Source organism: Globicephala melas, chromosome 14 (genome assembly GCF_963455315.2).
Source record: "Globicephala melas chromosome 14, mGloMel1.2, whole genome shotgun sequence".
Taxonomy (NCBI): domain Eukaryota; kingdom Metazoa; phylum Chordata; class Mammalia; order Artiodactyla; family Delphinidae; genus Globicephala; species Globicephala melas.
Genome location: NC_083327.1, coordinates 50,414,746 through 50,431,334, shown reverse-complemented (window position 1 = coordinate 50,431,334; position 16,589 = coordinate 50,414,746). Strand labels below are relative to the sequence as shown.

The following is a 16,589-nucleotide window of genomic DNA, read 5'->3' as shown; positions in this document are numbered from 1 at the left end:
AACAGATAAAGCTGATATACTGGACCCAAGTCTCGTTAAACTGTAATTTTTTTCCCTCAGTCTTCTGTGTCCCTTTGCTTCCCCCCTCCTGTTATAGAACATCAATTAAAATTTTTTTTCCTTGGTGTTACAGTGAAGAGCATTCAGTGATTCTCAAGGAAAAACAGGCATCTATTTCTCTTTTCCCAGGCTTTCTTCTCTTTCCTTGAAAGAAAGAAAAAGAAAAGAGGCAACAAGGAGACTGTTTGGCGCTGCCCAGTTCCCCATCGTACGATGCTGATGTAACGAGCTGGGGGCGCCCTGACGGGCTGACTGAGAACTGGTCATGCTTTCTTCACACATGGAGCGGCAATCAGCTTACAAGTAAATCACCTCTGAGCACAAGCTGTCTCCACAAAGGCAGCCAAAGAGGCAGCATTCAAAGGCTGACAAAACATCCCTAAAGCGTGAAAGAAAAGGAGACACTGAGGCTGCTGGAGGGAGAGGCTTCCAACATTAATCCCCACCCTGTCAGGCATTGTGCGCACTCCAGAGGGAGCTTGACCGATGGAATACCATCTGAAGTTCACACTTGGAAAAAGCCACAAGTTCAACATCAGGAATGAGGGGAAAGTGTCAAGATACAGGATAAACAAATAAATAAGAAAAGGGGGAGAAAAGAATAAGAAGGGAATGCAGTGTTGTATGGTGACACTCAGAGCTGATGATGTCTGTTGCATCTTAAGCTTCCAGTGAACTCCATTAATTATTCATAAGCGGACATTTTGTGAATTGCATACACTTTGCATGTCATTTACTTTCTAATGTAAACATTGAGAAGAGAGTCATTTCTTGAAAGTGCAAATGTTTTTTGCAAGAAACACTTTGAAAAATCATAACACTGACCAAAGATCAACAAATGACATCTAAAACAGTCTAAATATAGTAAGTCTGTTCTTCCTGAGCAGAGACTGTTAGTTAATACTCTATAAATTATTTACAATCATGGTACTGGTGAGCTTAGAAATGAGTTGGACCAGAAGAAATGCACCAGCTCTCACTTACTCTGGTCCTGAGATCTGCACTACTTCTGCTTACGGGATACGTCATCTACTTATCTATCTACGTTACCTACACATTTGTCTGCCTATCCCTCCTATGCATACTTTCATGCATCCAACACTTACCAAGCAGCTCACATATTGCTTGTGGCTGTATTTACATCTTTGTCATATCATCACTCTCCTCTTCTAGAGACTTCCACAGTAACAAGTTACATCTTTTTTTTTTTTTTTGGCCGCATCACACTGCCAGGGAAGTCCCCCGTAAGTCCCCTACATAAGAACAAGTTCCATTCTGAGAGCACGTTTGTAAGCCTAGTTTGTTTGTAAGTCCAACAAAGTTAGCCTAGGTACCCAACTAACACAACTGGCTATATAGTACTGTACTATAATAGATTTATAATACTTTTCACACAAAGAATACATAGAAAAAAAACACAAAAAATAAAGAAAATATTTTAAATCTTACAGTACAGTACCTTGAAAAGTACAGTAGTACCAGCTAGTACCATACAGTAGTACCATCACCACTGTTTTTACTCTTGCTTCTGGACATCTTGGGCTTGAAATAAAGATACTGTACTACTGTACTCTATACAGTGCTATACAGTAAAGTGCACAAAAGCACAACCACTTGTAGAGGATGCACGCACGTGACAATGTATGCCAGACACGTGAACTAACTTACGTGATTGGACATGTGAATGCACATTCACATCTTTGAAAATTCGCAATTTGAAGGTTCGTATGTACATCCTTTTTTTTTTTTTTTTTTTTTTTTTTTTTGCGGTACACGGGTCTCTCACTGTTGTGGCCTCTCCCGTTGCAGAGCACAGGCTCCGGACGCGCAGGCTCAGCGGCCATGGCTCACGGGCCCAGTCACTCCGCGGCATGTGGGATCTTCCCGGACCGGGGCACGAACCCGTGTCCCCTGCATCGGCAGGCGGACTCTCAACCACTGCGTCACCAGGGGAGCTCCATAGATAAAATTTTAATGTAAGAATGGAGGTAAGATGAACCCAAATACTACTGCATGTGGGAAAATATGGGTTTTGCCGTGATTCTGATGGTTTAGCATCTCAGAGTACCAAACAGTAGAGACAAAATAAGATATCAGCTCAAGTCAAGCAGATCCCCTCATTTATTGTGTCTGGCATTTACTTACATTAGCCTATGAGGTAAACAGCAATACACATCCAACTTGAGGTCTAAGAACATAATGACTAAAACTCAGTGTTTCACTGTCTGTGACTTAATTAAAAATACCCCGTCAGAGATAACTGTTTTATGTATGTGCAAGTGAGTGTAAGCTTCAGCTCCCTGGCCAGTCCATTGTTATACTTAAAAGTTCATGTGCTGGGTGTTCAACTCACTTACTATCGAGAATGAAAGGCCTGAGAGTGGTCAATGCAAGTTCTAATCAGGAAGCTGTTACTCTTTGCTAATTAGAATACTGGATTTCAGAAATTTTTTTTATGTTTTAATCTAGCCAAGGGTTTTTTTTTTAATTGAAGTATAGTTGATTTACAAGGTTGTGTTTGTTTCAAGTGTACAGCAAAATGATTCAGAGGTATATATTTATATTCTTTTTTTAAGGTTTTATTTTCTTTTGAATTTTTTTTATACAGCAGGTTCTTATTAGTTATCTATTTTACACATATTAGTGTATATACGTCAATCCCAATCTCCCAATTCATCCCACCACCACCACCACCCCGCTTTCCCCCGTTGGTGTCCATACGTTTGTTCTCTACATCTGTGTCTCTATTTCTGCCTTGCAAACTGATGCATCTGTACTATTTTTCTAGATTCCACATATATGCATTAATATACGATATTTTTCTCTTTCTGACTTACTTCACTCCGTACGATTGTCTCTAGGTCCATCTATGTCTCTACAAATGACCCAATTTCATTCCTTTTTATGGCTGAGTAATATTCCACTGTATATATGTACCACATCTTCTTTATCCATTCATATGTTGATGGGCATTTAGGTTGCTTCCATGACCTGGCTATTGTAAATAGTGCTGCAATGAACATTGGGGTGCATGTGTCTTTTTGAATTATGGTTTTCTCTCAGTATATGGCCAGTAGTGGGATATATATATTCTTTTCTTCAGATTCTTTTCCATTATAGATTATTACAAGATATTGAATATAGTTCTCCATGCTATACAGTAGGTTCTTGTTGTTTATCTATTACATATATATAATAGTACTGTGTTATCTGTTAATCCCAAACTCCCAATTTATCCCCCTCTCTCCCCTTTCCCCTTTGGTAACCATAAGTTTGTTTTCTGTCTGTGAGTCTATTTCTATTTTGTAAATAAGTTCATTTGTATCATATTTTAGGTTCCACATATAAGTGACAATATATGATATTTGTCTTTCTCTAAATGACTTATTTCACTTAGTATGATAATCTCTAGGTCCACCCATGTTGCTGCAAATGGCATTATTTCATTCATTTTTATGGCTGAGTAATATTCCATTGTATATATGTACCACATCTTCTTTATCCATTCATCTGTCAAGGGACATTAAGGTTGCTTCCATGTCTTGGCTATTGTAAATAGTGCTGCAGTGAACACTGGGGTGCATGTATCTTTTCAAATTAGAGTTTCATCATTTCTAGATATATGCTTAGGAGTGGGATTGCAGGATCATACAGTAACTCTGTTTTTGGTTTTCTAAGGACCCTCCATACTGTTCTCCATAGTGACTGGACCAATTTACATTCCCACCAACAGGGTAGAAGGGTTGCCTTTTCTCCACACTCTCTTCAACACAGAAATGCATTTTTATTGGTGAAAATAATAGTCTGTGGACTAGCATGATGAATGTTGGAAATGGACTCTCAAAGGAGAAATTAAAGATATGCAAAGTATGTAGATTAGCTAAAATGGCATGGATAGATAGACGGATAGATAGACAGATATATAGACGATAGATGGATAGGCAGACATAAAAATATGTGCATGTATTTTTTTTTTAAGAGACACTCACTCCTCCTATCATACATAAGCAAGGTAGAAGAGCCAGGAGGCCAGCAGCCTCACCTCTAAGGATGATATCTTAGACAATCCTCACCCTTTCTGCCTCTGAAGGTGAACTCCTGAGGGTTTTGAGCAGTGCCCCGTGAAGGCATATTGAAGCCTGAGTTCAGCAAAGAAACAACGTGTGCCCTTACATACTCTTACTAAAATATCCTCCCACATTTTGAACCAAATGTAAAAGTTAATAAAATCTCTACAATCAAAACCATGACCATAAAGCTCCATGTTGCCCAATGGGGTCAGATGCCACGGTAAACCTTCACGACCTGTTCTGGCAGTTCGGTAACCACTGGTTACTTGGAAATGACTTCTTGTTGCACAGCAATGCAGGAACATAAAACAACGACTGTCTTATTTAAAATTTTAACATTTTGTTCATGACAAATTATTTTGCATTCATTTTGAATTTTTAAAATATTATTTCTCTTGATTACTAAGTGTTTCGGCACCTCTTTAAATTTTGCACCAGAGGCTAACGCCTCAACTGCCCTGATTTTGAGCATCTGAGGAGGCTACAAGACTGAAATATTGTATCTCTAGAATTTTAGTGTTTGACTCTAGCAAACCTCTAATCCGAGGTAGTGTTCAAAGAACCCCAATGGATGGAGAATGGGATCTTCTAGAGACTACAAAATGAGCATTGTAAATAAAATGTCTGTTGTTTGATTTTATATGTTATTTTACTATTAAATATTTAGTTAGTATCTATATATGTGGTATAATCTGGATGAAACTTGTTTTCATTATTATCTGACAGGCCAGAATTTGGGAATGGCTACCATTATCTGCCAAAAAAGAAGCTGAGAATAAGTTAATTCACAACACTCAAGGAGACAATGAATGGGATCAAGCATAATGTATATTTTATCTCATTTAACTACATTTTTGTCGCACTAACTATGTGTCAAAGGTTGTTTTATATGCTTTACAAAATTTGATTCATAACAATCGTCTTTGTGAAATACTATTATTATCTCTATTTTACAAATGAGAAAACTCTCTTCATTCTCTTGGGAAAATCCAGAACTAGGTGCACCTCGTTTGAAACTGCATGACAGAAAAAGTCCACCATAGATATTATACAAAACTAATGTATCAAAAGGAAAGAAAACATTGAGCCTTTAGACCCAGAGAGGGACTGTATTTTTTTTTTTTTTTTTTTTTTTTTTGCGGTACACGGGCCTCTCAGTGTTGTGGCCTCTCCCATTGCGGAGCACAGGCTCCAGACACGCAGGCTCAGTGGCCATGGCTCACGGGCCTAGCCGCTCTGCGGCATGTGGGATCTTCCCGGACCGGGGCACGAACCCGTGTCCCCTGCATCGGCAGGCGGACTCTCAATCACTGCGCCACCAGGGAAGCCCAGAACTGTATCTTTAAAATAAGTCATCTCAAGAACCAAAATACGTTTAGAAAATTTGTTAAAATCCTCAATCAAATGCAAAAACCCAAGAACTCATAACTATAAAGGTTCAGGCAAAATAAGAGAGCAAATCAGTAAGATTTAATCTACTACAGTAATTTTTTTGGAGGGGGAGAAAGTTTTATTATCAAGTTAATGTAAATCCTCTTAAAAACTTTGTTAGAATGCTTCTGTCCCACTCTTGGCTCAAATCTACTTAAACATTGCAGCACTGATTGGCACAAAATTATCTGTGGTTCAGAGAAATGTCTCTAAAGACTAACGTTTAATTATGTCCATTCTAAGAGTTTGTGGTATGAATTTGAAGGGTGGATATAATTTCTTGACTTAGATCCTCATATCCTGATAGCGCTTTTTCCCCCCAACTTTACTGAGATATAATTGACATATAACACTGTGTAAGTTTGTGTACAACACATTGATTTCATATACTTATATACTGCAATAGAGTTAATGCCTTAGCATTAGTTAACGCCTCCATCATGTCACATAATTACAATTTCTTTCTGTGGTGAGTATAATAATTTTTAATTGTCCACTTATGTATATGTCTTCTTTTTTGTTTCAGGTTTCAATTACAGGCCCTGCACGTAACAGGCATTAAGAAAATGTTTGATGAATAAATGTATGAATCTACTCCTCCCTTTTCCATAAAAATAATTACTGAACATATGAGTAACTTAAATAAACCCAGTATGGCTTCTAAACAAGGGAGCCCCCAATTTGATATTCTGTGGTCTGTCATGCTCAAATGTAGAAGATAAATAACATCTTAAATGTACTCTTATTGAAAAGATCTTGTTTTGCGTCTAAAGCATAAAGATTCCAAATGAAAGATTTTGGTTCTTTCTTCTGTAGCAAACATATCCATTAAAATATAATGATGAGTAGATGGTATTTAAAATTTTTAAGTGACTTCTTTTATTTTCAAAGGATTTTAATATCTTTATATATCTAAAATCAATGCTACCAACTCTTGGCAAAAAAATGAAGGGTTAAAAGAAACTACGGATATTTCAGCTAAAGATTCCAGCTAGATTTTAAGGGGACTGGTGGTTAATGAATTTTCAGGTGAATAAAAACTGCCTCAGGCTGTTGCTATGGTGCTTTGATATCACTTGGCAGTCATTTGCAGGCTTAACAGGAAAGAAGACTAGTGAAGACTATATCACAACATTCCCTGTAACTCCAGTCCTTGTTCCAAGCACAATCCCATTGCTGTCTGGGTGATCTGAGAATAAATGCTTTCAAGACACACACATAAAAAGGGATTTTGTAAGTAGTATCCGGCAGGAACCTCAGTATTAATCTGCAAAATAACAAAACCTGCCTGACAGACTGATCAGAACATAGGTTTATCTTCTATGTTGTGACAGCCATTTCCATGTTTTTGCGATTATATGGTTTTAGACAAAGCAATCATTTTAGCAACTTTTTATCATTCTTCCCAAATAGCAAAGGCTCAAGTGGACATCTTTGTAATACAGTTGTCAGTATTTCTGACCCTCTTGTTTTGTGACATGACAGTCACAACCCCTACTCAATAGTTTCTGGGAATGAAGTCCATTGTAATGAAGGTGATCCTGTTAAAAACATTTAAAATACTTTAATTGTTAAATCAGTTTTAGTTATGTGCAATGTGGTTCAAAGGCAATCAGTGTTCCCCATAAGCTGCGCCCATACGCGTGCGCGCGCGCACACACACACACACTCATCACAGTAATGCGCACGCTAGAATGAGCTCCATAAAGGAAGGAATCTTCATCTGTTTTGTTCACTGCTGTTTACCTAGCACATAGAACAGCACCTGGAACACCACAGGAACCCTATATTTGTGGAGAGAATTGTGCCATACAAAACACAGTGCTTGTGGCTTTATGTGTGTATAAACTGAACGTTCCCCAGAACAACACTGAAAAGTATGAGGTTCTGTTTTCCTTGACTTCATCTTCCATCTTCTGTACTTCCAAGTCCCTGTCAAATCTACTCTGTTCTCTGTGGGCATCTAACAATGTCAAAAATCATATTAATATTTATAACTTTTACATAATGCTTACAATGTCCAGAAACTGAGCTATGCACTTTACATTTTCACTTAGTTCCCACAATAATGTTATAAATCAGGTGATGCTATAACTCTCATTTTAATTGACGAGACAAACTGAATTACAGAGAGGTAAGTACCTTGGACTACACAAACTAGAATCCCTGACCTCATCAACTTATCATATGGCCTCCCGATGACCTTCTACTCACTAAGCCCTTTTCCTTACCAGCATGTGAGAGGACAGGTTACCCTTCTTTTCTTATGTCTCAAAATCCCCACTTCCCTTCTCAGTTCTCTTTCACCAACCTGCCAATGCCAATGCCAGAATCCATCATCTCTGTCTCAACTGGAATCAGGCACGTAGGATGGCTGACTAAACTTGTTACCCATTAGTGTAAATGTTTCCATCAACGGATTGCCTAAGCCAAACATTTCTATCTTCAACCTTTAATCTCTGCTGCTTAATGATAATAATAGATGGTTTTATCTAGTCATTAAGGAATTTGGCCATCAGCAAGAAATGGAGAAAAATATCTCCCAACATAGATATAATTTCATTAATTTGATACTGTTCATTATAAAGCTTACTTACCTATTTGTCAAGCATTGTGTTAGGTGATGGGGATACAAAGTTGGGTAAAGCAGAGCCCTGTCCTCTCAGAACTAAAGGAAGAGAGGGAACAGAGAAAAATGGCATTGATGGTTTTAAATAAGGTAACGATGGTGGCCCCAAGGAGAGAAGATTAAGTGTGCCTGAAGAGGTCAGATAAGTTTTGACAACAAAGGTAGTTTTTATGTGAGGTCTTAAGAAAAACAATATTAGAGAGAGCAAGAAATGGGGGACTTTAGATTGGGAAAAGGAACAATGTGAGCAAAGGTGAAGAAATGGGTAATTGCATGGATGGACCTAGAGGGCATTATGCTAAGTGAAATAAGTCAGACAGAGAAAGACAAATACTGTATGATTTCACTTATATGTGCAGTCTAAAAAAGAAAACAAATGAACTAACATAATTCAACAGAAACAGAGTTATAGATACTGAGAACAAACAGGTGGTTGCCAGAGGGGAGGTGGATGGGGGTATGGGTGAAGTAAAAGAGGGAGATTAAGAGGTACAAACTTCCAATTATAAAATAAATGAGTCCGGAGATGAAATGTACAACATGAGGAATATAGTCAATTATACTGTAATATCTGTGTATGGTGACACATGGTAACTAGACTTTTCATCATGATGATTTTGTAATATAAAGAAATATCCTGTCACTATGTCATGCACCTGAAACTAACATAGTGTTGTAGGTCAATTATTCTTTCATTATTAAAAATATATGCATATATAGACACAGAGTAAATGCATCAAACTGCTCATGGTCATTACCTATGAGAGGTGGGGATTATGGGTGATTGTTACTTTTTACTTTATCCTTTTATGTATTTCTAGTTGAATGCAATGAACATGTATCACTTGTAAAATTAGAAAGAAAACAATAAATGTCATTAAAAATGAAAAATAAATAAATCCCAATCTTATAATAAATTAGGAAATTGAAATATATGCTACATCTGAAGCTAATAAAAGAATAGAAATTAATCCAACAAAGTGTACCACTTTAAAAAGGGGAGAAAAGAACAATATATAAGAATTTCAGTTCTGTCTTCACCAGTTCTCGACACTGTCAATTTTTCAAAAAACAATTCAATCGGTGTGTAGTAGTAATTTACTTACTTTAAATTTTTTTTTTACTTTTTAGTTTACATTTTTTTAAATGACTAATGTTGTAGAGTACCTTTTTACATGCTTGTTTGCCATTCGTATTTCTTCACTGGTGAAGTATTTGGATCTTTTGACATTTTAAAAAATTGGGTTGTTTTCTTACTGTTGAGTTTTGAGTTACGTATATTGAATTCAAGTAAGTTATCAAACACACATATTGAAAATCTTTTGAAATGTATAATTACATGTGTGTTTAGAAACTGACAATCTATGTTAATTAGAATATGGGGTGGTGATGGGAGGAAAGAGTCTTCACTGAGGCAGGAACAAAGGCTACAGAAACCAAAAGGACCACTGGGTCCCTAGTCCTGCATAAAGAACAGTCCTCCAAGCCTACAAGGCAATGGTCAGGGGACACTCACAGCCATCTTCCTAAAACCACCAGTTTGGGGACATAGAACTTTCATAAGGGAATGTACTATGTATAGCATAGAATGCAAAAGACCTGAAGTTTTACAATAAAAGGGAGGAGTTTTATACTGATTTGTTTAAAATTAAATAACAGATTGTAGAAAGAAATTTGTTTTACTAAAAGTTAAGGATGATGAATCACACTAAATTTTAATGAGGAGAATTTTGTAAAACAGGAACTTCAGGTATGTTTTGAAAAACTAATTATAAAATAAACATGATCCTTACCTTATTATTTCTTTCTGTGTTCATGGAAAGGTTGCCTAATTATGCTTAACACACACAATTGCTCCAAGGAGAAGCAACTCAAGTAGGGGATGCTGTAGCTTGAGAAAATCCATTCTCTACCAAAAGAATAGATAGCTCATCAATAACTGAATTAATACTATTTTTCCTTTCCTTAAGTGTCCTTGATGTTTGTCTAGAATGATTTAGGCAGTACCAGTGGGGAGGCAGGCAGATGATACATTCCTATAAGTAAGTCATGTTTATTCCTAATGAATTTTAAATATTGTAGAAACAATCACAGTAGTAGAGTCTGAGTTGTTTGGCTGCTTTCTTAGGGTACTAATTTATTTTTTAAAATAAATCCTTAAGTTCTCAATTTAGAGATGATTAGAATAGAAAAATGTTTAAAGAACTAGAGGAATTCTTGGGTAGCCTGTATCAGCTGTAGTACACTATAGTACTCTTAATCTGTTGCTCTGTGTCCCTCACACTCCCCGCCAGCCCTCTCCTCTTCTAGTAATCCCAACTCCCTCATAACACAACCATCTACCAGTTTCTCCAGCCAAAAATCTAGCAGTCATCCTTTATTTCTCTCTGTACTTTAGCTCGTACATCCTTGCCATCAATAAATCCTGCTGCTTCTACTTACCAAATATATCACAAAAGGGCTACTTCTCTCCACTGCCAGCACCTCAGCACCCCCCACAGTCCCTTCTCTACTAGACTACTTCAAACCCTCCAAGCGTCTCCATGCTTTCATTATGAATCATTCTCCGTAGAAGAGCCAGTATCATCAACTTTAAAGGCTGGATCTCTATAGTACTTAATATATTTAAAAATATATAAAGAAAAATAGAGCTAACATTAACATAGCCACTAGGAAATTGATTGAACTAGGAAAGAAAACTTTACCAACACATTTAAATCCCCTTATATATCTCTCCCCAATCAACTTTCCCATTCATTAACCTCCAACATTCCTGTATTTGATGTTTACCAACACACCTCTTCTGGGGGAATCTATTACATGTATCTGTAAGCAACATATAAATACTATTTCTGCATTTTTAAAGTCTGATAAAATATTTAGCCATTCTCCCGTGACATTCTCTTCCTTAAAACTTAGTTCTAAAGAGGACTGCCCTTCACTCACAGAATGAAGACAGCTAGTGAGGTCATGTCCTGTGATGTTTCATAGACTCAGAGATGGCCCTAATGTGACCTTGGTGTTTTCCCAAGAGTATATAGATAGTGCATAAACAGTGTCAACCTCATGATACTTAAAACTGTCTGAACCTCAGTTAACACATGAAGTTTCCAGAAGAATGAATTAAAAGACTGAAAATTATCATATTAAAAATAATTCGTCATACTTAGAGAAAAGTAATTTGTCTTATTGTATAAATGACAATTTCAACAAGAGTATAAATTAAATGCAATTATATAAACTGGAAGATAGGGTATGTACATCCAAACATCATTCTAGTAATGGGCAGTTTAGATACATTCGATATAATAAAAATTTAGGATGTTAAAAATATCTACATTTTGGGCATCATAAAAAAGCAAAGACAGGAATTCTTCCTGCCCACTCAGCAACTCACCAATTTTTGCATAACAATTCCACAAACTGATCTCAGAAACAGAGCAATGATACATTTTCTATGAGTACAGGCTGTGAAATACTATGGATTGTGCTTTATATAATACTGTTTGAGGCAATCTGTATACGAAATAACATCAAGATTCATAATTGCACAAATCTGAAAGGACTTACATTTCTCATCACAAATTACCCTACTGTCATAACTCACAAAGAAGTAATTGTAGTATTTTATAAACTGTTTACTGTCTAAGATTGCAAATTGTTTAGCTAATTCATACAAACTTTTTGGCTGCAAATCTTCAATGTCATAGGCCTGGGTCAGGGTATACTCCAGCTTCCAGTTAGATTTTCCCTTTAGATTAGCATCTGTCAGGTTCAAGTAATACTGTAGCACATCCTATAGTTAAAAAGAGTAACAAAGCCTGGTTCGTTTTTTGGCATATGAAGTACTGCATATCAAGAAGAGTTCTTATTAGGATTTATGTGACATTCTTAATTTAAAGTATAGTCATTTTAAGAAGTGTGCATTGCTTTTAAAGAAAAAGAGTCCTGATAGAAAAATCTATATATTTTTTCATTTAAAAAATAATGAGGGCTTCCCTGGTGGTGCAGTGGTTGAGAGTCCGTCTGCCGATGCAGGGGACACGGGTTGGTGCCCCAGTCCGGGAAGATCTCACATGCCGCAGAGCGGCTGGGCCCATGAGCCATGGACGCTGAGCCTGCGTGTCTGGAGCCTGTGCTCCGCAACGGGAGAGGCCACAACACTGAGAGGCCCACGTACCGCAAAAAAAAAAAAAAAAAAGAAAGAACATAATACAAAATAATCCAACTATACAGAGGGACTTACAAAATAAAAAGCGTTCAATTCACACACATCAGAAGTAACCACTGCTAACAGTTGTATATAAATCAGTCATATGCAGGAGGTGGCTTGTACCAGCCCACAAATGCTTGACTGTCAAATTTTCAGGCATCTTGCAAGTTAGTTGGTATCACTTTGGCAGCTTGAAATTGGCCATGATGGGAGTATTTATTCCATGGAAATTGGCAAACACTACAAATCAAAGCACTTTTCCCCCTGCCCGGTGAACCAGCTGTTAAACATTTACCAGCACTCCAGTGTGCTGTTCTAGACTTTATGTACAAAGAAATATAAGTATTTAGAATATATATACCTATTTCCTAACTTTTTGGCTTTTTCAAAAAATGAAATTAAACTATACAAACCGTTTTGCACTTTTTTTTTTTTTTAAACTTCACAAAAAGGTAAAATGTGAGCTCCATGTGGGAAAGGATTTTGTTTCTTTCACTGTGTTTTGCACTTTTAAAAATGGTATAGTATTATATCAGGTACATCTTTCTATGTCAGTATACACACACACACATGCACACACACGTGTGTGTGTATCTGAGATTCAGATCCAAAAATAGGCAACTAATAGTTGTAAAAGAATTCCTTTGGGGACTTCCCTGGTGGAGCAGTGGTTAAGAATCCGCCTGCCAATGCAGAGGACACAGGTTCAAGCCCTGGTCCAGGAAGATCCCACATGCCGTAGAACAACTAAGCCTGTGCGCCACAACTACTGAGCCCATGTGCCACAACTACTAAAACCCATGCACCTAGAGACCGTGCTCCACAACAAGAGAAGCCACCGCAATGAGAAGCCCCCACTTGCCGCAACTAGAGAAAGCCCACGTGCAGCAACAAAGACCCAATGCAGCCAAAAATAAATAAATAAATAAATAAAAATTCCTTTGGACTATTTTCTCAATTGTTTTATCTCCTCATTTAATTTAATGTTTATGGATTAAACCAGATTTTTTCTGCCCTATCTTTTCTTGTAAAAACATGCTCTAGGGATTAACAAATCTATCTCCTACTAAATTTACCTAGAAGAATACAGTCACATCAATAGAGATTTTAACTGAGAAATTCTTTTCAAATTATATTTGTTGAAAGGGGCAGTACCCATAAGCTAAATGCCTGGCCTTTTGAGGCTGAATTGATATATAGAGTCATGTACCAGCTCCAGAGAGCTTTTGTCTCAAAAGTTCCACCTCGATTTATTTTCCTTACAAAAAAATTTTGCCAACATTTATTGAGTGCTTACTGTGAGCCAAGCATTTTCCCACGTGCTTTAAGAATAGTTGTTTGGGCTTCCTTGGTGGCGCAATGGTTGAGAATCTGCCTGCCAATGCAGGGGACACAGGTTCGAGCCCTAGTCTGGGAAGATCCCACATGCCGTGGAGCAACTAGGCCCGCGAGCCACAGCTACTGAGCCTGCGCGTCTGGAGCCTGTGCTCCACAACAAGAGAGGCCGCAATAGTGAAAGGCCTGCACTCCGCGATGAAGAGTGGCCCCCGCTTGCCACAACTGGAGAAAGCCCTCGCGCAGAAACGAAAACCCAACACAGCCATAAAAAAATAATTAAAATTTTAAAAAAAGAATAGTTGTTCATGTAGTCCTCACAGCAACTCAGTGAAGTCAGTAATATTTTAATCCCAGTTTTAAGGGGAATAGACTAGGACACAGAGAAGTAGGGTAAGACCACTCATGAGACAGTATGATTTCAGAGCCTACATTCTTCTTCATAGCTGTGTTCAGGAGAAGAGTAATTAATAACAAATATGGAGTAGTGAAAAGTTTCAAATGTATGTAAGTACACAAACAAGGCGCTACCCAATGATGTAAATGTGAAGACCTTAGAAGACAGAAACAGCTTCCCAAAGGCTAACCTCATAAACCCACACTTAGAAAGTGCTGACATTCCAAATATAAAAAAGAAGAAAAACATCCTGAGATTTCAACATCAAGTACGACTCACAATAGCTGTGCTGAAAACATTCAACTAAACTAATGAAAACTACAAAGATATGCATAAATATGGGGTCAATTCTAAAATTGTACCAACTTACCAGTAATTTATAATCACGAGGATCATATTGAAATAGTCTGACACCAGGATTGTTGGTCTGTTTTTCTAAAACACTCTTCACTGGAGTAACAGCAGGAGCCACAAACAAAGAATTTATCGGATTTCCTAGACAAAATATATGTACATAAACATACATTTTTTAATAATTGAGTTTAACTATATTAAAAATATGAACAAATTCCAGATTAAGAGGTTAACAGAAGTAACGGCCAAATGATGTGTGACGCTTGATGGACCCTGATCTGAAACAACACTAAAGAGACACTTTTGAGAAAATAGGGGAAGTTTTACTATGAAGAGATTAAAAGAATTATTGTTGATTTTGTTAGGTAAGTTAATGGTATTATTATTATGTAAGTTATCCATATACTTAGCAATGAATACAGAAGCATGTAGGGCTGAAATACAGTTGATGTATGAGATTTATGTTCAAATACTTCAGAGAAAAAAGAATAAAGAATCATAGGTAAAATAAATGTGGCAAAATCTTGACAGATATTGAATATAAGTGATGGTACATGGGGGTTTGTCTTATAATTCTCTCTACCTATATATATATTTGAAATTTTTCATAATAAAACTATCCAACTTATTACAAGTACACACACACAAAATAGACAAAGCTAGTTTTTTTTGTACTCTACCTATAACAATATTCCAATAATTATATAATAAGAATTTGATTTAAGTGTCACCATGTTTTACACATATCTGCTATAACAGCAGCCCCCAACCATTTTGGCACCAGGGACCAGTTTTGTGGAAGGCAATTTTCCCATGGGTGGGGAGGGTGGGTGATGCTTCAGGCGGTAATGGGAGCGATGAGGAGTGATGGGGAACAGCAGATGACGCTTCGCTCTGGGCGGCCCCGTTCCTAACAGGCTGCAGACAGCGGTCCGCAGCCCAGGGGTTGGGGACCCCTGTATTATAGAACTAAATTTCTGAGTAAAAAAGCTACCAAATGCTGAAAATGGTCATTTTTACCAAGCCCACTCATTCTAGATGAAGAAGGTAAATAAAGCATTTCAAAAATGTTCCCCAGGGCTTCCCTGGTGGCGCAGTGGTTGAGAGTCCGCCTGCTGATGTAGGGCACACGGGTTCGTGCCCCGGTCCAGGAAGATCCCACATGCCGCGGAGCGGCTGGGCCCGTGAGCCATGGCCGCTGAGCCTGCGCGTCCGGAGCCTGTGCTCCGCAACGGGAGGCCACAACAGTGAGAGGCCCACGTAACGCAAAAAAAAAAAATGTTCCCCAATTACTGAAAAAAAAAAAATACATATTGATTTTTCTCATGGCTGACTACTAAAAAATCAGAACTCTTATTTTGTTAACTCTCAGTTTTCTTGCCCTTATACAGAAGTTATCTTTAAAAATAGATAATCGTTGTCTTATTTAATGCTAGAGCTTCTTCTATTTTTTTTCTTTTAATGCTGAGTAGATGACAATGTCGATAAGCACTTAAAAGTAGGAGCTTAATTTATTTTAAACCAACAGTAAATTGTGCTTTGCTCTTTAAATTCTGAGAAGTAAATCTAATCATATCAAAGGAAACTTGAGTCTAGCAGGTAAATAAAAAAGGGTGATTCTCTAAACTTGAGAACCTAAAAGAACATTTGAGTGAACTGAGGGTTTCAGAGGCTTTTGTGTCAACAGCAGTCAAATGATGACGGCCTTGTGGAGCTAAAAGGAAGAAACCCAGTGGCAGGACTAAATATGATTTGGACAGTTGCCATCACTCACAGAAGGTAACTGAGAAAAAGCAGGTGCTGGCAGGTAGAATTAATAAAACTTTTAATTTACTGGATCAGTAAAAATTAATGGATTTTCACTATTTTGTTCTAGCATCTTGGACTGAGGAGATGCAAATAGAATGTTATATTACCTTTTTTATCTGAAAGAACCATAATACTATCTCTGTGAGTGTGTCCATAAAATTGTCCTGCAATGATGTTACTGTATTTTCTAAAAATATCTATCAATTTCTCATTATAGTATTCTCTCATTGCCGTGATGCTCCTTGAATAAGGCAGGTACCCCACTGGAACATGAGCTATGATGTACACCTG

General features: G+C 37.4%; 1 protein-coding gene across 6 annotated transcripts in view; it reads right to left on the bottom strand.

The window, feature by feature from the left end:
• Positions 1-218: 218 nt before the first annotated feature.
• SMPDL3A (sphingomyelin phosphodiesterase acid like 3A) overlaps positions 219-16,589 on the bottom strand; it is a 28,731-nt gene continuing 12,360 nt past the window's right edge. For 4 of the 6 annotated variants that reach the window (XM_030853550.3, XM_030853553.3, XM_030853554.3 and 1 more), the window contains 3 exons: positions 16,406-16,586; positions 14,506-14,630; positions 11,438-11,986 (listed from right to left, as the gene is read on the bottom strand). In XM_030853550.3, coding sequence (XP_030709410.2) covers positions 11,669-11,986; positions 14,506-14,630; positions 16,406-16,586 — 624 coding nt within the window. In that variant the 3' untranslated portion in view covers positions 11,438-11,668. The other 2 variants (XR_009558767.2, XM_060283651.2) reach the window with 2 other exon arrangements.